Source organism: Chelon labrosus (genome assembly GCF_963514085.1).
Source record: "Chelon labrosus genome assembly, chromosome: 19".
NCBI lineage: Eukaryota > Metazoa > Chordata > Actinopteri > Mugiliformes > Mugilidae > Chelon > Chelon labrosus.
Window position 1 is genome coordinate 9,586,368 of NC_140352.1, and position 25,684 is coordinate 9,612,051.

The following is a 25,684-nucleotide window of genomic DNA, read 5'->3' on the forward strand; positions in this document are numbered from 1 at the left end:
AAAGATTCAAATAAGATAAAAAAAAAAAAGATTTAATAATTCTATATTTTAAATTATATATATAAAAAAATCAAAGTGTACGTTTTAAAATGGGTCTATTACTGAATACAGAGAGTGACACTACACCACGGGAATGCTTGACTTGACTTGGTTTCAAAGTATGTGCTTATACTCTTTGGAAGGGTTTGCATACGTTTGGAGAAGATCGTAACTGGAAAACCTGTATCGTGTGAGGTTTATAGCAGGCCCTGTTTCCAGTGAAGACATGTTGAGAACAATGTTGTCGGAGCTGTGTTGTTAGTTTCAATATCGTTCATCTTATCTCAGAATTGAATTACGTTGAGCTTTAACTATGTGGGAGGGAATGCACTGAAATACTGTACACACGGATACAACACAGTTTCATTTAATTACTATCTTTGTAATTTTTTTAAATGTACAGCATGACAACGGAATACAGTTTTTCTTGGTTCATAATTTTTTGCCTTTTACCGTGTGGGGCCTCATGTGCTACGGAACCAGAAAAAAAAAAAAAAAGTGTCACTAATTAAAATCTGTACAGTACAAACAGGCACTATGGAATTTGATTACAAGTGAAAAGAGCATTTTCTTTTCACATTTGCAGGTCAATTTCCAGGGACAAAACAAAGCAGAACAAATGCAAAATAACAATAAAATAGAATAAAATAACCCAGAGATACCAAAAAAAAGCTCAAAACCAAGGCAACTAGACTTGTAGAGTTTCTTGAAAATGTTTCATCCATGTAGTTCGTGTCAAAATGACTGTTGAGGAGACGGGTGTAAATTTGAACATGTGTGTGTGTTGCTCATCGAAACTCTGGCCTGTTAACGACCAGACACTCATCTGTCGTTGGAAGAAAACGGATGGGGCTCTAACAACCCATTAATGAACGTGGACAAGTATTCAGACCGTGCTGTAAACTGATGGCAGATTATACACACTGCCGGGCCAAAAAAAAGTCGCCACCCAAAAAAAGGTCACACACTCTAATATTCTGTTGCACCGCCTTTAGCTTTGATTACAGCACTCATTCGCTGTGGTATTGTTTTGATAAGCTTCTACAGTGTCACAAGATTTATTTCCATCCAGTGTTGCATTCATTTTCCACCAAGATCTTGTATTGATGATGGGACAGTCTGACCACTCTACAGAGAGTGACACTACACCACGGGAATGCTCGACTCGGCTTGGTTTCAAAGTATGTGCTAATCAGTGGTGGACAGTAACGAAGTATATTTACTTGAGTACTGTACTTAAGTACAGTTTTTGAGTATCTGTACTTTACTTGAGTATTATTTTTGGGGGGTACTTTTACTTTCACTCCACTACATTTGAAGGACAAATATTGTACTTTTTACTCCACTACATTTCTGTTGATGCTCTCGTTACTCGCTACTTTTGAGCTTACGTCAGCTGATTATTATTATTTTTTTATTATTATTATTTTTTTTGTGTACGTTTTAAAATGGGTCTATTACTGAGTACAGAGAGTGACACTACACCACGGGAATGCTTGACTTGGCTTGGTATGTGCTTATACTCTTTGGAAAGGTTTGCGTGTGTTTGCAGAAGATCGTAACTGGAAAACCTGTATCGTGTGAGGATTATAACAGGCCCTGTTTCCAGTGAAGACATGTTGAGAACAATGTTGTCGGCGCCATCTTGCTAGTGTGGGGACAGAGTCTGGTCTGTACTGTCAGGGAGTGGCGGCTCGCGATGATATTTTGACTTCATCCATTATCATAAAGATCAACAATTGCTTCACAATCAAAATAAAAATGTAACAAAACAGGAAGACATAGACATGAAAAACACGGAGCCGTATAAACCCAACAGCGACTAAGAGTGAAAAAATAAATTCTTACATTAAAATTTAACAACTAAATTTCTGCGCTTGTTTGATTTAAAATAAAAAAAAAAACTAAATGAGGCACTGAACAAGATCTGAGTCTCATTACATTTATTCTGAACAGATGAACTTGTAATCTAGAGGTGCACATGCTTATGCGCTTCACAGATATGTAATATTGGCTCATTTTCCTGAATAAACAAATGCACCAGTATATTATTGGGATAAATTGTTATATTAGCGTATAATATCTGTTTAATCTGTCATTTGTTTGATGAAAATCTGCTAAATTCCGAGAAGCGGCACTGCCCCATTTACAACAAATTACATAAAGCTCTTACAGGAACAATTCATTTAAAAGGGTGTGTTTTAAAATGGACTGTTAATGATAGGAAAGTGTGACACTGTACCGTGGGAGTATGAGCATCTGACAAACCTACTGCATGCAGAAGATGGTAGAACTTGTTTCAACAAACCAATAAGTCATGTGATGTTTTTGGCATTTCATTCTGTTGAACAATGTTGTTGAAGTATTAAAACTAATTGCTAGTTTTGCCATCGATCCAAGAGCCTTTCAACAGCTTATCAATCAGGTGCAGAAATTGCGAAACGCATTTCACAATCAGGGAAAACACAAGTACTAAGGCAACCAATGATACAAGCTACAAACACACATCTCAGCATTATATTAACTACCAAACACAACAAAAAAAACATCTTTGGAAAATCTTATTTGACGTCTACGTTAGTGCTTTATCTATGGTCTATGTTGCAGCCGGTATAGTAGTACCAGGGGGAGCTCGACGTGCTTTGGCTTCTCTTGTGTTGTCATGGCGTCCACTTTCTTTACAGTCTACGGCGTCAACTGTGGGTGGGGGAATTAGGTTATTGTGATATCTGCCTGGCCCATTTGTGAAAAAAAATGCCTTTGAATCAAACTGAATATCTCAAGAATGCCGTCGGGCACTATCTTCAAATTCTGCACAAGCTTTTAATCAGAGTTTAATCGTCTCACGAGGCAGTTTGTTTTTCCCATAGCTCAACAAATTACACTTATAACATGACACGGCTTTCCACAAATATCCAACAAGATAAAATGTTTGCAAACTGTTGGGTGTCGTGTGTTGATGCTTTATATCCAAAAAGTCACTGTGATGTCTGAAAGTTTTGCAAAAACATCTTTATTAAATACCCTCAAAGAAAGTCTTCATTGCATATATTATACGAGTCTTACAACAACCATGCATGCAACCATGCAGCAGTGAGGCACTATTCATATTGACAGATGAGTGTCAACTACTTCTATTCGTTCACAGTTTATGTTTCACTGACTGAAAGCTTTTACTGCACCGTGTAGCTGTGTGTCTGGCTTGCGAGGAGACATTACTTCAAAAAACAAAGAGAGTACCAACTCATTAACTCCAAGAAAACATTGACATGCGTAATAAATAATAATCTTACATACCCCTCTACACAACGGCGCACCCTATTTCTCACGAGTATTATTATGTTGAGCACAATTAATCAAGTATATTTTGTTATTTCATGTGAACCATAGAAACAAAGAGTGAAAACCACTTCCATATAAAGGAAATCACACTCAACTTAAAGTGTCTGACATTGACAGACATTAGAAAACCCGCAAAAGATAACGTACCAATAATAACCCGAGAAACAGGACTCCCATATTGCTACCTTTTGGCTTTTGACTTTAAATCCTTCATTAGTCATATGAAAACGCCCTTGACCCATGAAGGACATTCAGTGCATCAACAATACCCCCCCATCTACCCTAATGACACCCACCAATACTTTGAACGGTGGGGACAGCATACATATATATATTTGCCTCGGGCACTAACAACAATAAACGACAAAGTGAAGATCAGTGCATCAAAAAGACCAACGAATAAAAGTGACTGGGTGGCATTATTGTCAGAAAGTGCAACACAACGATGTACACAGAAGTGCAAAGTCAGACAGTGCCATACCTGTCCCACTCCCTCACATCCATAATTATATTCTTACTTCACAACTTGCCATACAAATTAGTACTGGGGCAAAAATTATGTCAGTTTTTTCAAATTGCTGAAGATAGTTTTCCTAATTTCCTTGTGGTTTGGAAGCCACTTTCACTTCCTCCCAGACGTGGTCTGTTAAGAAAAACCACAAACAGTTAAAAAAAAAACAGAACAAAAACACAATTATCACTACTAATCTGACAGCCTCATTGTCTTAAAAAATATTATTGTTATCCGCCCTATGTAGCCTAAGGGAAAACACGCCCGAACGTCTTCATTCCACTACTGCATAGACGAATCTGTGGCGGTGCGCCACAGATTCAACACCGACCAAAAAAATAAATAAAAAAAAGATTCAACACCGACCGTCACATATTGCGTTTCGTTATTCTTTTTTTACGCTATTTAAAACACGCAGCGTATTCGTTCAGCTGCATTTCCTTTCCCTGCTCTCTCTTCGTCTCTCTGTCACTCACGCGTCTCTCTCTCTCTCTCTCTCACACACACACACAGCCCCTCCCCTCCGTGCACACCACGTCTGTCTGGATCATCTGTGGAAGCGTGGCCTATCGTCCGTGGAAGACGTGGTGTTAAAATTAATGTAATAAAGTTCTGTGTAACAAATTATTAACTGTTTTTTTAATTATTAACCTTTAGGAATTAGGAAATCCCTCAAGGAATCCCCCCCCCATCGGTCAGACACAGGGCAGTCCTCATGCACATACCCTATCCAATCCTTCTTTTCATTCCCCAATCCCCCGGGCCAAACCTCCACCTCCAACCTGGCTTTAAGATTTTATTTTGATTGTTGGGACCGGCAGGACAAGATCTGTGTGTATAAACAGCATTGCCATGCCTAATGCAGGTTTGCTTACCTGTTATCTCTCATGATCAGGCCCTTTGACATCCATGGATGCCACTGGTAGGGCACACGTAATATTTCTGCTTATATGGAAAACCACTGGAATCCTAGTTGTCATGGATTTGTCCCAGCCTCACAATAACAATAACATATCTATGATACAACCTCATGATTGAAGCCTTACAGCTGCTATTACAGCTAGCAAATGTGTGATGCATTCGACTTTAGTATTCTCTGATGTCCCTTTGCAGCAATTACAGTTTAGGTGGAGTAGAACAGCACTGCGGCCTCAACGTACTGGCCCAACTCTTCCATCTTTGGGGCTCTTCTGTTGGTCTTGCAAAGTTTTCTACCACACCTTCAGCGGGCTGCTACCACCTTCTTCGCAATCCCACCTCATTAATTATCATAACCCGAGGGAGTAACTGCTAAGCAGCACAAAACCCTACATGTAACTCTGAAGGAGCCAGATTGCATCAAATCCTGCACATAAACGTCCACATGAACAAAGTTCACAACAGACAGGACGGCATTTGGCAAATCATGGCAAAACTATCATAAAGTGCTTGAGGTAAGTATTATAATAATACATGATTAATCCATGTAAACCTGTAAAAACATAGTTTCAGTCTTGCAGAACTTGTTTGGACTGGATCTATATGAAGCTAAGTGGAGCGGATATTTAAATTTCTCGAAGGGCTCTTGAAATGGGGTTATATAGTGGGGAGACGCAAGTTTCTTGTCATGGTGGATATTTACGTGCCTTTGATGCTTCTTAATATTTTTGTATGAATTTCATTTTATTAGCTGTAGTAGCTGTACATGAAAGAGCACAGCAATGGATGCTGGCAACCAGAGAGGGATTAGCATAGATGGTGATGATTTTGTGGGGGAGGTTGTTGTTGTTAAATTATTACTGTTGAAATAATGAAAATAAAAAATGTTAATCACAAAAAACAATGCGTTGGACAGTTCTTAACCCAGTTTTTATTAGTTTCTACAATCTCCTTAGATGTTTTCTCTGCTTGATGCATGCCAATGATTTGACCCTTCTCACACAGACTAACATCTTTTCCACGACCACAGGATGTCTTTAGACATGGTTGTTTAAGAAATGAGAAGCTACTCATTGCATCAGTTGGGGTTCAATAAATTGTTGCCAGTTGAAAGAGAGTGAATAGAGAGTGAGCAATACTTTTGCTTGTTTCCAATAAATGATGAGTCAGAGGATAAGACAAAAAACAAAACGACAGCACAACTTCGGTTGGGAAGGTTTCACATTCTTAAATAGAGTTAAATATCCCCCAAAAAGATTAAAATAAAATTTTAAAAAAAGATTTAATAATTATATATTTTCTAGAGGGAAATTATATATATATATATATATATATATATATATATAAAATCTATTACTATTACTGAGTACAGAGAGTGACACTACACCACGGGAATGCTTGACTTGGCTTGGTTTCAAAGTATGTGCTTATACTCTTTGGAAAGGTTTGCGTATGTTTGGTGAAGATCGGAACTGGAAAACCTGTATCGTGTGAGGATTATAGCAGACCCTGTTTCCAGTGAAGACATGTTGAGAACAATGTTGTCGGAGCTGTGTTGTTAGTTTCAATATCGTTCATCTCATCTCAGAATTTAATTACGTTGAGCTTTAACTGTGTGGGAGGGAATGCACTGAAATACTGTATATATACACGGATACAACACAGTTTCATTTAATTACTATCTTTGTAATTTTTTACAAGCCGAGTCGGGAATGCTCGACTCGGCTTGGTTTCAAAGTATGTGCTAATCAGTGGTGGACAGTAACGAAGTAAATTTACTTGAGTACTGTACTTAAGTACAGTTTTTGAGTATCTGTACTTTACTTGAGTATTATTTTTGGGGGATACTTTTACTTTCGCTCCACTACATTTGAAGGACAAATATTGTACTTTTTACTCCACTACATTTCTGTTGATGCTCTCGTTACTCGCTACTTTTGATCTTACGTCAGCTGATTATTATTTTTTTTATTATTAGTATTATTTTTTTTCAAAATTCTGAGAAAATAAACTGTTTCTGCTGATTCGCTGATTCGCTACGTCATGCCATACAATCCATACAATGCAGGAAGAAACTGGAGAAACACCTGGAGAAACTCCCGTGGCCTTATCTCAAACCCATGTTTGAGATTTTTGCCACAAAAAGTGATTCGTTTCAGTTTAAATGTTTGTTGTGCTTACCGCGAACAAATTATATCACGGCCTACAAGAACTCGTCTTCCAACATGAAAAAGCACGTCGCGGTATGTAAAGTAGCTACTGACGTTAGCTAGCTTAATGTTTGTTAAATTGCTGATGAACAGCTTGTAGTGAGAGAGAGAGAGAGAGGCTGTCTGCAAGAGAAAGAGTGAGGCTGTGGATTGTAGAGTGGATTGTATAATGACAATGAAGCTACTTTCCTTTCCTGTATTTCCTGAGATACTTTTTAAATACTTTTACTCAAGTATTTTTTTAAGCAAATACTTTAGTACTTTACTTAAGTAATATTTTGACTAAGCTACTTTTACTTGTATTGGATTAATATTTGACAAGGAGTATCTGTACTTTTACTCAAGTAGCTAGTGAAGGTGTGTACTCTGTCCACCTCTGGTGCTAATACTCTTTGGAAAGGTTTGCATACGTGCTTCTGAAACTCAGGAGTTAAATACCCCCCAAAAAGATTAAAATGAGATTAAAAAAAAAGATTTAATAATTATGTATTTTCTAGAGGGAAATTATATATATAAAAAAATCAGTGTACGTTTTAAAATGGGTCTATTACTGAGTACAGAGAGTGACACTACACCACGGGAATGCTTGACTTGGTTTCAATGTATGTGCTTATACTCTTTGGAAAGGTTTGCGTATGTTTGCAGAAGATCGTAACTGGAAAACCTGTATCGTGTGAGGATTATAGCAGGCCCTGTTTCCAGTGAAGACATGTTGAGAACAATGTTGTTGTAACACAATTTCGTTGATGTTTTTGTTGGCTTGTTTGATTTGTTGCATATGAGATTATGAGAATTTGACTAACAATCACAAGCTTCATTCATTCATTCATCTTCTGTACCCGCTTATTCCAGGGTACACCCTGGACAGGTCGCCAGTCTATCGCAGGGCCAACATAGAGAGACAGACAACCACAATCACAAGCTTCCAACTATATAAGTGTAAAAGACTAATTGTTTTACCATAAAGCTTCTGACGGGTGTGCACATTTAAACACAGGGATCCAAGAGCCTTTCAACCGTTTATTAATCAGATGCAGAAACAGCATGCCATGCATGTCACAAAGAGAAAAGATAGGAACATGTAAGTGAACCCATGAACTGACAGGACCAGTACAAAAACAAATAAACAAAAGGATGATGTGTCTCCATTTCCTCATACTGGTCAAAGTGACGCTAGAATTTCAGACATACAGGCGCCGCCGTCTTGCGAGTGTGGGGACAGAGTCTGGTCTGTACTGTCAGGGAGTGGCGGGTCGCGATGATATTTTGACTTCATCCATTATCATAAAGATCAACAATTGCTTCACAATGAAAATAAAATTGTAACAAAACAGGAAGACATAGACATCAAAAACATGGAGCCGTATAAACCCAACAGCGACTAAGAATGAAAAAAATAATTCTTACATTAAAATTTAACAACTAAATTTCTGCGCTTGTTTGATTTAAAATAAAAAAAACAAAAACTAAATGAGGCACTGAACAAGATCTGAGTCTCATTACATTTATTCTGAACAGATGAACTTGTAATCTAGAGGTGCACATGCTTTTGCGCTTCACAGATACGTAATATTGGCTCATTTTCCTGAATAAACAAATGCACCAGTATATTCATTCATTCATTCATTCATCTTCTGTACCCTGGAGCCTATCCCAGCTGTCATCGGGTGAGAGGTGGGGTACACCCTGGACAGGTCGCCAGTCTATCGCAGGGCTAACACAGAGAGACAGGCAACCATTCACTAAATTCTTATATTAGCGTATAATATCTGTTGAATCTGTCATTTGTTTGATGAAAATGAAAAAGTTATTTTTATGCAGGAATTTACAAAATTTCGAGAAGCGGCACTGCCCCGTTTCCAATAAATCACATAAAGCTAATCAGATCACAAATGCTTCACATTCTTCTGAAGCTCTTACAGGGACAATTCATTTCAAATTGTATGTTTTAAAATTGGACTGTTAACATATGGAAAGTGTGACACTGTACCGTGGGAGTACGAGCACGTGACAAACCTACAGCATGCAGAAAATCGTACGACTTGTCTCAACAAACCGATAAGTCATGTGATGTTAATGAGCATTTAACTTCAATAATCACAAGCTGCCGCCAACTTTATATGTATGAAAGACTAATTGTTAGTTTTGCCATCGATCCAAGAGCCTTTCAACAGTTTATCAATCAGGTGCAGAAATTGCGAAACGCATGTCACAATCAGGGAAAACACAAGTACTAAGGCAACCAATGATACAAGCTACAAACACACATCTCAGCATTATATTAACTACCAAACACAACAAAAAAAACATCTTTGGAAAATCTTATTTGACGTCTACGTTAGTGCTTTATTTATGGTCTATGTTGCAGCCTGTATAGTAGTACCAGGGGGAGCTCGACGTGCTTTGGCTTCTCTTGTGTTGTCATGGCGTCCACTTTCTTTACAGTCTACGGCGTCAACTGTGGGTGGGGGAATTAGGTTATTGTGATATCTGCCTGGCCCATTTGTGAAAAAAAAATGCCTTTGAATCAAACTGAATATCTCAAGAATGTCATCGGGCACCATCTTCAAATTCTGCACAAGCTTTTAATCAGAGTTTAATCGTCTCACGAGGCAGTTTGTTTTTCCCATTGCTCAACAAATTACACTTATAACATGACACGGCTTTCCACAAATATCCAACAAGATAAAATGTTTGCAAACTGTTGGGTGTCGTGTGTTGATGCTTTATATCCAAAAAGTCACTGTGATGTCTGAAAGTTTTGCAAAAACATCTTTATTAAATACCCTCAAAGAAAGTCTTCATTGCATATATTATACGAGTCTTACAACAACCATGCATGCAACCATGCAGCAGTGAGGCACTATTCAAATTGACAGATGAGTGTCAACTACTTCTATTCGTTCACAGTTTATGTTTCACTGACTGAAAGCTTTTACTGCACCGTGTAGCTGTGCGTCCGGCTTGCAAGGAGACATTACTTCAAAAAACAAAGAGAGTACCAACTCATTAACTCCAAGAAAACATTGACATGCGTAATAAATAATAATCTTACATACCCCTCTACACAACGGCGCACCCTATTTCTCACGAGTATTATTATGTTGCGCACAATTAATCAAGTATATTTTGTTATTTCATGTGAACCATAGCAACAAAGAGTGAAAACCACTTCCATATAAAGGAAATCACACTTAACTTTAAACCCGCAAAAGATAACGTACCAATAATAACCCGAGAAAAAGGCCTTTTGGCTTTTGACTTTAAATTCTTCATGTGAAAACCCCCTTGACCCATGAAGGACATTCAGTGCATCAACAATACCCCCCCATCTACCCTAATGACACGCACCAATACTTTGAACTACGGGGATAGCATACATATATATATTTGCCTAGGGCACAAACAACAATAAACGACAAAGTGAGGATCAGTGCATCAAAAAGACCACCGAGTAAAAGTGACTGGGTGGCATTTTTGTCAGAAAGTGCAACACAACGATGTACACAGAAGTGCAAAGTCAGACAGTGCCATACCTGTCCCACTCCCTCACATCCATAATTATATTCTTACTTCACAACTTGCCATACAAATTAGTACTGGGGCAAAAATTATGTCTGGTGCTTCGCAGTTTGTTTGTTTTTTCAAATTGTTGAACTTTCACTTCCTCCCAGACGTGGTCTGTTAAGAAAAACCACAAACAGTAAAAAAAACAAAAAAACAAAAAAAAAACACAATTATCACTACTAGTCTGACAGCCTCATTATGTCTTAAAAGATATTATTGTTATCCACCCTATGTAAGGGAAAACACACCCTAACGTCTTAATTCCACTACTGCCATTCTTGATGTATTAGTGTTGCTTCGCCTTTTCCGTCCCCGACTCAGATTTCTGATATAGCTTAATTATTTTTTTGTCGTGAAGACTTTTCCACAAATTCTTCTCCATAATGTAGTCGTGGTTGTTGTAGAAAATGACCTTGGTTCTAATATGCTTCTCGAAATAGTAGTTGGAGTATTTGCTGTAGTCTTCCGTCATGAATCCGTATGCATGCACCTGAGGATGACGGACAGAAAGAAAGAAAACACGGACGACAGGTGGAGGGTTAGACTTCTTTTGGTCGTAATAATGAGCTCAATGATCAGGGGTTTTCCCCTTGGAAAATATGGATTACATGTCAAACTGCAAAGCCAGTAAAGCGCTTGGCACTGTGGACTCTTTGCAACTGGCTTTAAGATTTTATTTTGATTGTTGGGACCGGCAGGACAAGATCTGTGTGTATAAACAGCATTGCCATGCCTAATGCAGGTTTGCTTACCTGTTATCTCTCATGATCAGGCCCTTTGACATCCATGGATGCCACTGGTAGGGCACACGTAATATTTCTGCTTATATGGAAAACCACTGGAATCCTAGTTGTCATGGATTTGTCCCAGCCTCACAATAACAATAACATATCTATGATACAACCTCATGATTGAAGCCTTACAGCTGCTATTACAGCTAGCAAATGTGTGATGCATTCGACTTTAGTATTCTCTGATGTCCCTTTGCAGCAATTACAGTTTAGGTGGAGTAAAACAGCACTGCGGCCTCAACGTACTGGCCCAAACTCTTCCAAAGTTTTCTACCACACCTTCAGCAGGCTGCTACCACCTTCTTCACAATCCTACCTCATTAATTATCATAACCCGAGGGAGTAAGTCCTAAACAGCACAAAACCCTACATGTAACTCTGAAGGAGCCAGATCGTATCAAATCCTGCATATAAACGTCCACATGAACAAAGTTCACAACAGACAGGTCGGCATTTGGCAAATCATGGCAAAACTGTCATAAAGTGCTTGAGGTACGTATTATAATAATACATGATTAATCCATGTAAACCTGTAAAAACATAGTTTCAGTCTTGCAGAATTTGTTTTGATTACCAACTTTTTGTTTTTTTTTCCCAGCTTAGCCTCATGACTTGACATTAATCCCATACTAGTCACAGGATTCAAAAACCTGCTACAATCAGGTGCACTTCCATAAACTCCAAATGAACAAGCTGATTGTGACTTGCCCACTTTTTCACAACTTGGAACTGTAAAGGCAAAGAACCGCACCACAAGGACCAGTGGGTCATGCTGTGTTATCTGGTATTTTCTCGTGATTTGTAATGTTGACTTACTGTGTCACAGGTGTGCAGAGCCAAGAAGAGCGTGAAAGCCCCATTGGTTGGTCTGACTATCGGCCAGAATGAAGCATTCACATTAGGTGACAATAAGAATCTGTGGGGCAATAATAAAAAAAAAAAACATCAAATGAACATGTACGTATAAAATTCACATTGTGCCGTTTTAAACAATAGACGTCTGCTCGTCAGGATTTTTGGTGATTGCACGTCATAGACATGTGATGTAGTTTATAAATAGTTATACTCTATATGTAGGGTTAGCCCTAACCTTAACCCTGATCCAGATAAGTCCTGCATTTAATTAAGTAAGTATAATCATGAAAATGTAGGCTACTGTAAAAATGTACTTTGGACTATTTTACACTGGACTGCAACTGATGATTATTTTCATTTCTGGATTAATCTTCTGATCATTTTTCATTTACTGACTGGTTTGTACAAATTCTGAGAATAGTGAGAAATGTCATCAGTTACTCAGAGCCGAGAGTGACACCTTCACAATGTTGTTTTGTAAAACTAGCAGAGCAGACCTCGAAATGATTAAAAACATACTGTATTAAAATAGATAAAAGGGAATTCAGCTTCAATAACCATTAAATGTTATTCCATGAAAAAATACTTTAAAGCCAATTCATGCCAGTACATTTAGTGAACGATGCATTATGACTTTGTGACACCCAGGATTCAGAATTTGGGATTTGACTTGGGACTTGACTCACCTGTTACCATTACAGTTTAATTTATAAGAGCATACGATTTAAACCACAGAAAGTTTGGATGGGTGTTTGACAGGAGGCTGACCTGTTTCGTACGTATCGGAGGAAGTCTTGGTGCAGAACGTAGAAGCGACTCTCGTTGTACTGCCCTGAGTAGTACGTCCTTGGCCTGGAGGGTTAAAATACAAAAGCAACAGTTGAAAACAAGCTGATGTAAGGTGTTCATTTATGTTTGTACAACATTGAGGCGGGGCTGGGAACACGCCTCAGGTTACACATTATTCTGCTGTTGATTTACTGTCAAGATTGTTGGTAGCTGCTGACATATGGGTGCATGTCTGCTGTATGAGAGCACAACGACAAAGAGTTTGAACTGAAAACCGACAGAATGGCACTATTGAGTCTGACGCACACACATGCACAAACAGTGTGTCGTGAATTTGCGACATTCGGCGACAAGGGGTTAAGCTTAAAGTTTGTAATTCCTTTTTAAAATTCAGTAAATACACTGCATGGCCAAACAAAACGCCACACACTCTAATATTTCGTTGTACCACCTTTAGCTTTGATTACAGCAGGCATTTGCTGTGGCATTGTTTTGATAAGCTTCTGCAATGTCACCAGATTTATTTCCATCCAGTGTTGCATTCCTCCTTAGATGTTTTCTCTGCTTGATGCATCCCAATGATTCCCATCTTTTCAACGACCACAGGATGTGTCTTTAGACATGGTTGTTTAAGAAATGAGAAGCTGCTCATTGCATCAGTTGGGGTTAAATAACTTGTTGTCAGCTGAAAGATAGCAAGATATTTACAGAGTTTTGTGGTACTGGCCCGCACGGACACTTTCTCCCTTCAGAAGACCCTCCAGCCACTGGAAGTCCCTCATTCCTTCGGGAATCATGACGTACTTTATCCCCTGCCAAAGAGGACAGATGTTATCTTTTTTTGAGTATAAACAACATCACACCATCTTCGTTTAAGTTTCAGTACCTCATCGTGAGGGGCAGACGTGTAGCCGTACTTCTTGTACACATATCGAGAGTGTGTGATGGAGTGGGCCGTGTGAACGTACACAGATGTTCTGTTTCCTACATCTTCCTCATAACCCTGGGTCACAGCACCATTCACCCTGCAGATGAAAAACAGAGGATTGTCAAGCACGGACCTGTGTTAGAATATTCACTGGCTTGTTTGACATAATACTCAAGTATATTGACTGATTCATAACAAGACGTAACTATAGTATTAAAAATTGAATTTTAAGCCTTGCCCTGAACTGGTGCTTAAGGTTCCCCTGTTTTCAGAGTTACATGCAACCATTTTTACAAACTGTGGCATCATCCGGCTAACGATACAACAACAAAAGGAGTGCATGGCAAAACAAAAAGCTTGTTTAAATTTGATTTCAGCAAACGTGATTGCCAACCACGAACGATCAGGATTTTTTTCTGACCACATTTCTTCCTCAAAGACAATGGTTCCTCACTTTCCTTCCAGTTTTTAATAATGTGTTGGACAGTTCTTAAACCAATTTTAGTAGTTTCTTCAATCTCCTTAGATGTTTTCTCTGCTTGATGCATGCCAGTGATTTGACCCTTCTCAAACAGACTAACATCTTTTCCACGACCACAGGATGTGTCTTTAGACATGGTTGTTTAAGAAATGAGAAGCTACTCATTCCATCAGTTGGGATTAAATAATTTATTGCCAGCTGAAAGATAATCACCCATGCAGTAATTATCCAATAGGAGGCTCCTACCTATTTGCTTAGTTAAATCAAGGTGGCGACTTTTATTTTGGCCAGGCAGTGTATTACAAATTTAATTTTAAGCCTTGTTTCCCTGTTTTCAGAGTTATATGCAACCATTTTTACAAACTGTGGCGTCATCTGACTAACAATACAACAACTAAAGGAGAACATGGCAAAACAAAGAACATTGGGTATGAGTTAAATAAGATGAACTTATACCCACTTATGCCTTAGTGGTTACAACGCTATTTTTATCTCTGTAATTTCCTCAAGCTCAAGATACCATTGTCAGAAAAGTTGTGCAAGGAGTGCAGGGAAGAACAAAGAAAACTGGGTATCAGATGAACTCATGCCTGAAAGCAGTTATCAGCCACATCAACGTCATCAGGAATGACACATGGTTACATCAGTGTCTTTTTTCCTCCAACTCTCAACTCAGTAAAAACTTGCGCAAGATGTGATGGTAATGCACAAAAGAAAACTGTTCCCACTCTGTCAGAACAATAGACATACCAGTCGTGTCTTACAGGTTTATGTAACAACATAAACAATGGGCACAATGGTCAAAAGTCGTTCCATCTTCTTAACCTGCTAGAAATTCAAGGGCTGTGAGTAAAGATTTATCAGCCTCCATTGTTATGCAAGTTCACACTAAACAAGAACTAGTTCAAGTTCATAGTTCACATTTTTTAATTTTAAACTAAGTTCATAGACTCGTAAAGGAACAGTTTGCGTTAATGTTTTCTGTTTTTTTATTTTTTTTTTCTCAATGAGCAGCTTTGAGCTATTCTTGTTCAACAGAATCTCTGACTGACCTGCCCATCCATCCGCAGCCTGTGATATTTTTTCCACCAGGATCTGTACTGCTTTTTTGAATAACCATTGACTGCATTAAGAATCCATTGATGGAATAACCTGGCCATTCAGTATATTCAGGTAGTCAGCTGACCTCATTCTTTGGACACATAATGTTGCTGAACCTAGACCTGAGCAACTGCAGCAACCCCAGATCATAGCACTGCCCCCACAGGCTTGTACAGTAGACACTAGGCATGATGGGTGCATCACTTCATGTGCCTCTCTTCTTACCCTGATGCCCCCATCACTCTGAAACAGGGTAAATCTGGACTCATCAGACCACATGACCTTCTTAAATTGCTCCAGAATCCAATCTTTATGCTCCCTAGCAAACTGAAGAATTTTTTTCCGCTTAGCCTCACTGATTAGTGGTTTTCTTAAGGCTACACGGCTGTTCAGTCCCAATCCCTTGAGTTCCCTTCACATTGTACATGTGGAAATGCTCTTACTTTCACTATTAAACATAGCCCTGAGTTCTACTGTTGTTTTTCTTCCATTACAATTTTAATTTTAAGCCTTGTCCTGAACTGGTGCTCAAGGTTTCCCTGTTTTCAGAGTTATATGCAACCATTTTTACAAACTGTGATCCAGCTAACAATACAGCAACAAAAGGAGTGCATGGTAAAACAAAGAACACTGGGTATGAGTTAAATAAGATGAACTTATACCCACATCACATCAGCGTCAACAGGAATAACACAGCCTTTATGGTTAAAACAGTATTTTTGTCTCTGTAATTTCCTGCTCTCATTTCAGATCAGATCGAAATACCATTCTTAGAAAAGTTGTGCAAGGAGTGCAGGGAAGGACAAAGAAAACTGGGTATCAGATCATGACGACATCACCAGGAATGACACATGGCTAAATCAGTGCCTTTTTTCCCTCCAACTCTCAACTCTCCTTTTGGAAAGGTAAAGAAAAAAAATAAATAAAAACTTGTGCAAGGTGTGACGGTAATGCACAAAATAAAACCGTTCCAGCTCTGTCAGCATATAGACACACCAATCATGTCTTACAGGTTTACGCATAACATAAACCAGGGATGGGCAACTGGCGGCCCGCGGGCAGTATGCGACCTCACTCGACGTGGCCCTTAGATTCATTTTTGAAAATCATAAAACTGTATCCTCTGCGGCACTGAATCAGTTGTAATGACACAGTTGGCGACTAGATAACGCCTGTAATGCAGATGCCGCCTCGCACGCGCTTCCACCGGGTCTTCTCTACCAGTGAAGACAAGACATTGCGCCGTGGCTAAGAGCGGAGGAAAGAGAAAACTTGATCGAAAAAATCGCGTCTTTCAGGTGAAAGAAGGTTATCTGTTCACAGAATGTAAAGGCAAACCTATGTGCTTAGTCTGCTTAGAGACGTTATCTGCCATGAAAGATTTCAATTTAAGTTGCCGCTACAACACGTTGCACAAAGCTAAATACGACAAGTATACTGAAGCTGCAAGGGCTGCTATCGTTAGAGGTGGTACCAACGTTGGTATCGAGATTGATCGATACCAATGTAATGAGATCGATACTTAAGTTTCAGTTTCTCTCGTTTCATTAAAGAAGCGGCCCGACTCTGTTTGTCTAGATGCCGCTGCTGTCACAGAGCAGATCAGGCTCGTTTTGCTCCTCCTCCCCCTCGCGTGTGTTTGTTGTACCGTCATGTGACTATGCAGCGCCAGGTGACCGAACACCGCCCACCGCTACCAGCCAGGCTCGGCCAGCAGCAACGCATTACACACAACGAGAGAAAGAATAGGGCTGTTTGGTTATATTTTCGGGCCGAAAATGAAACGATAGCAAGTTGTGCTATTTGTAAAAAGGTGGTAAGATACAGTGGTAACACAACAAACTTGTAAAAGCATATAGAAATTTTTTAAATCCCCGCCCACTTGGCCCCTACAGATCGCTTCCTAAACACGTCCTTACATTATTTATAATATTTGTTGTGGAGTGATAATTTTCTACACTTTGTTTATTTAAGAAAAGAAAATCCAGAAAGAAGTTCAGTGAAGGGAGAGATTAAGTTTTTATTGTAGTTTCTGAACATGCCTGAAAAATAATTTGTTTTTATTTGTCCTCAAGTGATCATTTTGTGTTGTTTCTGAACAAAAACTTTTATTGTGATAAAGTATTTTCTATTTACTTATAAACCAAGTTCTGTACTGAACTTTAATTGATTAATAATCCAAAAGGCAAATCACGAAAACACTTAAAATGTCATGATAATTAATTCAGATTTAGATTGATTCAGATTGATGGTGCATCCACCTTAATTTTTAAAAAGTATCGATATCGGTATCGGTATCGGCGATACTGGCCCAGTATTTACTTGGTATCGGATCGATACCAAATCTAGCGGTATCGCACACCTCCAGCTATCGTAGCGGACCTTAAATCAAAAGTACGCAAACAAAGGCGGCTTTTTACCAGTGCCCACTGCTGATAGTGGCGAGGTAGAGTGGGTAGGGGAAATGTTAAACTGTTTCTTGGTGTAAAAATGCACAACTTAATTAAAAATAAATAAATAAATCACAGTAAGTGGTTATTTTTTGTTTGCTTCAATAAACACACACATATATATATAATTATAAATATATATATAAATATATTCTAATTATACACACACAAACATATTTTAAATGGCAGTTTTATCATATCTGGTTAAGTGCGCGGTCCTATGTGGCCCTCTGGTAGTGTCGATGAAAAATTGTGGCCCCCTCCATCATTTAGGTTGCCCATCCCTGTGCTAGACATTCAAGGGCTGTGAGTAAAGATTTATCAGCCTCCAGTGTTGTGAAAGTTCACACTAAACAAGAGCTAGTTCAAAGTTCAGTTCACACAGATAAAAAGTTCACATTTTTCATAGGGCCGGGACTCGATTAAAAAAATTTATCTAATTAATTAGAGGCTTTGTAATTAATTAATCGAAATTAATCGCATTTTAATCGCATATAAATATTTGACATGAGAACAGTGAGAAGTAATTTTTTTCATATGGATTTTTAGTATAATTTTAATGTTATGTTTAACTGTAGGACCTGGCTAGGTTATAATAAACAAGTCAAAGAACATGAAGGTTAACATCATGTTCAGTTTCGCCTTCCAATCAGAGATAAATACCTGTCTCCACTGTAAAAACATTATTGTTTCATGGGCGGACGGTGACAGTCTGGTAGCGACTGGTAAACTTTGTGGAGCAGACGTTGGACCAGTCTAGTAAGTTCTCAGTAGTAGTAGCAACATATCCTCATCTTGACATTAACACACAGCATGAAATATAATGCCCATTTCATTATCATACTAGCTGATATGTACAAGTGATTAGTACATTGGCTCAACCAGGCCACGTTGTCCGATCGCAAGTGACCAGCTTCAAGTACCTTAACATGTGTCATCTCAGTTTCGCGCTCTATATTCAAACAGACGGCAACATGATCTTACAGTAGAATATTTTAACAGTGGCTGTCTCTAAAATTTTCTGAATGAATTAGTCAAAACTCCCCTGTTGAGTAGGAGGTCAAAAGAATGCAGACAAAAGTGACCCAGACCACCTTCGATCCGATGTCTCAAATGCGATCTCAGGGGGTATTCACACCTTTTTTTTTTTTGCACTTTTCATGCACCTCATGTTCTGTAATGACAAATAAAACCTTAAAACCTCCTCCACAGCTCCTCCTTTTTATGCCGTTTATGCTCGATCATTGTCATTCATTTAAGTGTTATTGGTGCCTAATCTGCTGGGACTTTGCAGCCTTAAGGACTTTTTCTTAGCATCTTTCAGCTCATTGTTCTGGTCTCTTATGAGCAGCTTCCAGGTGCATTTGACAGTTTTTCAGTCTAAATGCAAAACATCAACTCTGGTCATTTTTCATATTCCGCACCATGAAAATGAAGAGTTGACGAGCATCACCTGAGTTAAATATTTCATCTTCCATGAATAAAATCTAATCATCATATATTTTATTGAATTTTCTTTGCATTTGCTTTCGTTGAGTCCCTACAAGAACTGTGACGGCTTCCAGACCAACGTCTTCATGTGTTGGTGTTTGGGGAGTGGTTCACAAGGAGTCATGAATGACTCCTGGGTTGTTGTGATTGCTAACCCATGGTATTTCTATATGTGCCTTTCACACCCTCTCTTTCTTCTGTGGTTTGGTTTGGATGAACTTTGTTTACTTTTTTTTCTCCTGAACTAGCAGTCGCTCACATCTAAGGACATTGCGTGAGTATTGATTCAACAACTCCCTTGTGAGCATCATGGCCTGTGACTGCACTATAATTATATTTATACTGTCATTATTTTTTGTCTTTCTGTGTTCTGAAAAAAACAGGTTCTTTTGCATGTCTGTTGTGACATGTAGCTCTGATAGAGAAATGTGTGAAGGTTCACAATGGATTGTTATTGTTAACCCAGTGTTTTTTTTCTGTATCACTATTACGAGCCGTGGGTGCGGTGAAAATCATTTCTATTGTGAGGGCAGCTTTCTTCTTATCTGGGTCCAACCTTTATCACAACAGGAATTTGTTCTGGAGAATTTTGCCTTTATTTGATACAGAGAGTGATAAAGACAGAGGAAGATTGTAAGATATCGCAGGTGTGTGACAGCAAGAACCCGTGTAAGAGTACATTGTATATCCCGACGAAGCTGTCGCATCAGTCATAGATGCCAAGACAATGACAAATATGTAAGCGGTTTCCCAGTCAGGTAAAGAGTAACGACAATAGAGAATGAAAAACAGGTTTATTCCGTGGAAAAAAAATTCTGCTCAAACTAATAAAATCTTGCCAAGATATAAACAGTCCTTTGAGGCCTTCTGAAATGGAATGGTGTGGATGGCCATGAGAAGTTTTTTGAAATGCCTTTTGAAGCTTCTTTAAGTTATTATATTTTTGGATATACCATGACCTGCATGATTGAGAACCTTTTCCATATGAAAATAAGTGACATTCAAATTAATCCCAAGCCAGAAAATTCAGCCAAAGTAAAGACTGTTTCGGTGAGAAAAGAAGTCTCCAAGAGTCAAAGTCCATGCATCAACAATGAACACGCAGACAATAATGGACAAACGAATCAACCATAGAGTTGTTGGTCGATATAGCTGATGGTTTCCAGGTCAAATGTTGTTCAAAAACTGCCAACACACACACAAATAACTCAATATCTGTGACACAAATAACTGCCAAAATATCAGATTGCTCACACTAGTGTAAAAAACAATACAGTTGAAGCTGTAATGGAAATTTACTAATAATATATGTAATCTCATACATCCTCAAAATTCAAAACTGCCTATTTGAACACGAAACCACCCGCTCTGGCGCCACTGTCTGCGACACACAGTAGACATGGTTGATAAACACCGACGACAGCTTTCTGACAAAACATCCTTGAACCAGCCGTGAAGCATGTCCCCTGGGACTGTCACTCCAGTCACCGATTCAACTGCAAATTCTGCATCATGTAGTACTTGAATATAATCTGAGGCCATCTGCCTGAAAGTTCAAGGACATATTAAACAAGATATAGATATTAAGTTCACCGATAAATCCATGAAGGACTGGCTCCAAGAGAAGGATGTTTGGTGGAAGAATGGTCAGAAATTTGCTGGTGGATCTGTTAAAGGACGTGATAGTTGATTTTGAAACCAAGGGTGTACTGTTACATTAACTCTTTGAGTATCTTTCTTTTCCAAGTCCTATATCTGTGTCGCAGAGGATCAAATGTCAAGTCAATAGAGATAATGGATACTGTTGTTTTTGGAATCAAATCTCCACCATAGCTCAATATTGGCTAATACAGGGAGTGACAAGTGCTATAGCTGCTACCTCTTATCTAATGTACATCTTAACGGACACGTCCAGTCAGTCCATTAGTTTTGAAACCTTACAACTAGGGGTGTAACGGTACACACAAGTCAAGGTTCGGTAAGTACCTAGTTTTGGGGGGTCACGATTCAGTACAACAGGGAAAAAAGCAACAAAAACTCACACATAAGACTAGCTTTTTTCATTTATTTTGAACGAACACCAATTGATAGATAAAAACCAGCTCCTGTTATAAAAGTAAAAAAAAAAAAAAAAATGGACATATCGGGGTGATGCCGATTTATGTGCGTTAGCATGTTTGACGTGTACTCCACCTTCACGAAACATCTTTGTCCGGTCCACCACTCGCGTGCCATCGCCGTTACGTTGCACCGGGAAACCAAAGAGTTCCCCTAGTGATTTAAATTAAGCCGGCGACTCTTACAAACCCACACTTCTCTTAGTACATCCATCCATGCTCCACACTCTCTATTAATTTTCTTCTTCGTCTGTTTTTCTTCTTCTGTAGGCTAATAACGTTTTTGTTTTTTGTTAAAAGGCTACTCACTCAGACGTAGCTTTTCACCGTATGACTGCGTGCATCAAACCATCACGCCTGTACCGTGACACCCCTACTTATAAACGCACTAAATGGAGCTTGACAAAAAACAAAATCAAACATTTTCTTCCCACCCTCTTTCTTACCGGAAAATATAATCATGAGAGTCGATCTCTGCACCGACTTTGGAGCCATTGAGGATTCCTGCCGTACCCACCACAGCGCAGTGCACACAGCCATCACCTCCTGGTTTCGGAACGAGCAGAGGCTTTGTTGGCTTTGGAATCAGCTTCAGTGGAGGCATCGCCTCTGCAAATAAAAAGAAAACACGTGAATACGCCGCTTGGCTTATTTTCAAAAAATGAAATGAATACGAGTAGAATGGGTTACTTGTCAGGGAGTTATCAGCGTAATCAGAGGCTTGCCTCAACTTGACAGAGCCTACTAACATGTATCCCCCCAGAGGTATCAAGAAATCGGTACCAGGGCTGATATGGGCACTTTTAAAATCGGACAGGGAAAAGTTTCCATCCTTGTGACAACTTCAAGGCAAAAAATATTACAGAGAGAATACAGAGTGTATGGTGCTGGATGGCCAGAACATTTCTGTAGAGAACACAGGTTTTCTGGAGCCGAAGTACAAGCTCCACTCAAACATTACATTAACTTCAAAAACACTATTTATTGGACTTAATACAGTGACTCAGTAAACATGTCATCTAGGATGAAACAAGGAAGACAAAAAAAGCTTTTAATATTCCTGGGAAATTAAATCTGGTTTATTTAAGATCGAGACATTTGAGTTTCAGTTCATAATACTGCCTTAAACAGACACACATAAATACCTACCCTCATACTTGTACTCCATAAAACCAAAAGGATTGTTAAAATGTGAAAGTCGGTTCCATTCGCTCATGTTGATGTTGTCTTTGTGCAGATACAAACGTATGTTGGGAAGAAAAGTCTTCTTGAAGCTCTCATCCTTTGAGTTTCGCAGAGACTGGGCACAAGTCTAAAAATGATAAAATTTTAAATCATGAAATAAGCTAAACATTGTCAGATGAGGCAAAGAAGGTGGACGAACAATTAGAGAAATGACAGTCATCATTCAATTAAATTGATTAATTCACTGCAAACAATAAATGTATGCAGGTGACGTGAAAGCTGCTTCAGCCGTGCCAACTAACAAACTTTAAGTTAATGCATTTAAACAGATTCTGTTCTATCTTGTCTCAGCATGCTTACTGTCTGTCTAGGTGGGGCATCCTGGTTATAAACATCATCAAAATCCCACTTTGGAAGCTTGTTAAAGGATTTCCTGGAGAGGATGGGCATTGGCGTCTCAGCTGCGGCTTCTTTTGTAATTTTTGGTGTTGTCACTGGGTTTGGTTTTGCTGAAGAAGTTATTTTCTCCTGGTGTGGAGTTGAGTTTCCTTTTTTTCCAGAGAGTGTAAAGTCATGTTCGTATAACCTGTTTCCGTTTGTGAAAATTCTCCTGGGGGAAGAGTAACAAAAGTAACAAAAGAGACATTTTATAAATATACAAAAATAAATGTACCGAATTATCTTATAATTTATCTGCAAAAAATATAGAAGTATAAGTATAAAAAAAGAAATGTGCTATTTCTGGGCAAAATATAAAGCTTACCTGAAGGGTTTTACTGAACCTTCCCATGCCAGAATTAAAAAAAGAATGCAAAGTGATATCAAAATTAACAGAGAAAAAGTCCTGGTGGCTTGGAATGCCATCCCTGAGAAGTTGAGCCTTTTTAGTTGAATGAACCAGAGTCAGTCGTTTGGACAGGTGCGTCTTTCACTCCTAAAATGTACTCGCTTGATCCGTTTGACCGCGTAAGTGGGTAGGGTTGTTTGGCATGAAAAAAAAAGAACAATGAAATGACATCAATCACACACACCTAGCTGTACAGGTATCTGGTTTATATGACAGCAACAGGGAAGTTATACAGAAGTCATTTTGTGTTTTTTTGTTTTTACACAGATTTATTAATTTGATGTTCTTTTTATGATTTATTAATTTGATGTTCTTTTTATGATTTATTAATTTGATGTTCTTTTTATGTAAAGTGTCTTTGAGTATCTTGAAAAGCGCTTTTAAATAAAATGTATTATTATTATTATTATGTATTACACAGTTGATGTTTTTATTTAAAATAAAGTGGCACATGAAAACACACCAATGAGGGCGGCTGGTGCAAGTGTAGAGTGTTCATCTGTGTTAAATACTGCCAACAAGTTCACGTGAGTATTTGGAGAAGTACTTCAGTGGTGCATGAAGGTAAGGGCTGTAGAATATATGTGGGAGATATTTAAAGCAGATGTAAAACTTATATCAGGAAGTTAGATGAATAGATTGATAACACAGCCGCAAAACCGGTCTTCTACACTTTATAACACACACACACGTATATATATTATTCTTGCTCACCTCTGCTAGATTAAAGAATTAAAGAATGTCAGCTTTTATCCCAACTTAATCTGTAGCTTCATGTTTAAAGGACACTAAAATAAAGAAACTTATTTCACTTGTTATAGTCATTGTTTGCTCACGCCGCTTGCGAATGCTGAGTTTTTCTTCTGTTTTGTGTGTCTTTTGTTTTTTCTGTACTGCACAAATCTCATGCACTATTAACATACAGCAGGCAGGCATTGCTGAACATCACCAAATCAAACAGTCATTTTGAATTTACTGGCTTTATACCGGAGCTAGAACTCATTGCAGCCACCACTGCAGCCACCGGGAAGGCCCTGAAACACTGACCTCGAGTGCGCCAGATGACCCCAGGAGAGCGTTCTGGAGACGGTGTCACCGCTGTGTTTTTGGCCGCTGTTTACATTCTCCTGCCAACCAACTCCATGGCAGCGCTCTGCAAGCTCCATGATGTCATCAGCACTCTTGGGACTGTTCATCCTAATGCTGCTGCCACTAGCAACTTCAATCAGTGCAAGCTACAGACTGTATTCCCCAAATTCTACATCTGGACATTCCCACCCGTGAGAAAAACCCATCGGATCATGTGCACAGTAACATATGGGCTGCATACAGGGCAGGACCCCGCCCCCACATCACCTTCAACACGGACAAGACCAAGGAGATGTTAGTGGTTAGTTGCTCTTCTTGTTTCTCCATTTTTATTTATTCTTAGGGTTAAAATACACAAATATTTTCACAGAAACATGATAATCAAACTGCAGACAGGTGATATCTCTTCTTAACTTCCTAGCTAATAGTTGCTGTTCACCTACTGTCACCTGCTGGTATGAAGAGTTATTTCCTTTCATGTAGGAAAGGAGTCAGTGGGAAGATGAAGGCCTTATGACTAAAAAGTTCAAGTGATCAACAACATGCAAGGTTTTTGGTCTGACTTTCTGCTTGTTAAAAAACATTAAAAGAGTATAACAACATAAGCAAATTCTTACTGTTCTCTCCTTTTCTTTTTACTCTTTCTGTTCCTGAATGAATGAACAGTTTTGGAGCCAACTATCTTGTCAGTACAGGTCCCATTGTTACATTAAACTGACTCCTCCTTGCGGCCGAGCAGAGGTGAGTCCTCAGACTGTGAGTGCAAATTCTTGCCCAGAAAGTGACTCTCAGATCACTAATCTCCTCTGGCTTACAGACAGTCAAAATGTACCATGTTTATGCATGGTAGTGGCACCAATACGCTATCACTCATTTTGCACATTTATGTTAAAAAGAAAAACGTCAGTTTGAATAACTTGTATGCATGATTATCATGCAATTGACACATGTTGATATTGGCATTGGTTTCAGT

At 38.7% G+C, this 25,684-nt stretch overlaps 1 protein-coding gene across 1 annotated transcript; it reads right to left on the bottom strand.

The window, feature by feature from the left end:
- Window positions 1-8,027: 8,027 nt before the first annotated feature.
- Window positions 8,028-23,840, bottom strand: LOC311504138 (alpha-N-acetylgalactosaminide alpha-2,6-sialyltransferase 1-like). Its single transcript, XM_084567135.1, has 9 exons — window positions 23,539-23,840; window positions 23,136-23,385; window positions 22,740-22,902; window positions 22,037-22,199; window positions 13,909-14,047; window positions 13,731-13,834; window positions 13,002-13,085; window positions 12,195-12,294; window positions 8,028-11,077 (listed from the first exon to the last, which is right to left on the bottom strand). Exons 1-9 carry the CDS (start codon window positions 23,637-23,639, stop codon window positions 10,874-10,876), a joined length of 1,308 nt encoding a protein of 435 aa, XP_084423261.1. The 5' UTR covers window positions 23,640-23,840; the 3' UTR covers window positions 8,028-10,873.
- Between the last annotated feature and the right edge of the window lie 1,844 nt (window positions 23,841-25,684).

What these genes read in the sequence shown, in the direction of transcription:
- LOC311504138 (XM_084567135.1), bottom strand. Translation starts at nt 23,639, where the DNA reads ATGGCATTCCAAGCCACCAGGACTTTTTCTCTGTTAATTTTGATATCA. An exon ending in ATGCCCCACCTAGACAGACA is followed by an intron (nt 22,903 to 23,135) that starts GTAAGCATGCTG and finishes TATCATTTTTAG; the next exon opens with ACTTGTGCCCAGTCTCTGCG. An exon ending in CTCTGCACACCTGTGACACA is followed by an intron (nt 11,078 to 12,194) that starts GTAAGTCAACAT and finishes CGTCATCCTCAG; the next exon opens with GTGCATGCATACGGATTCAT.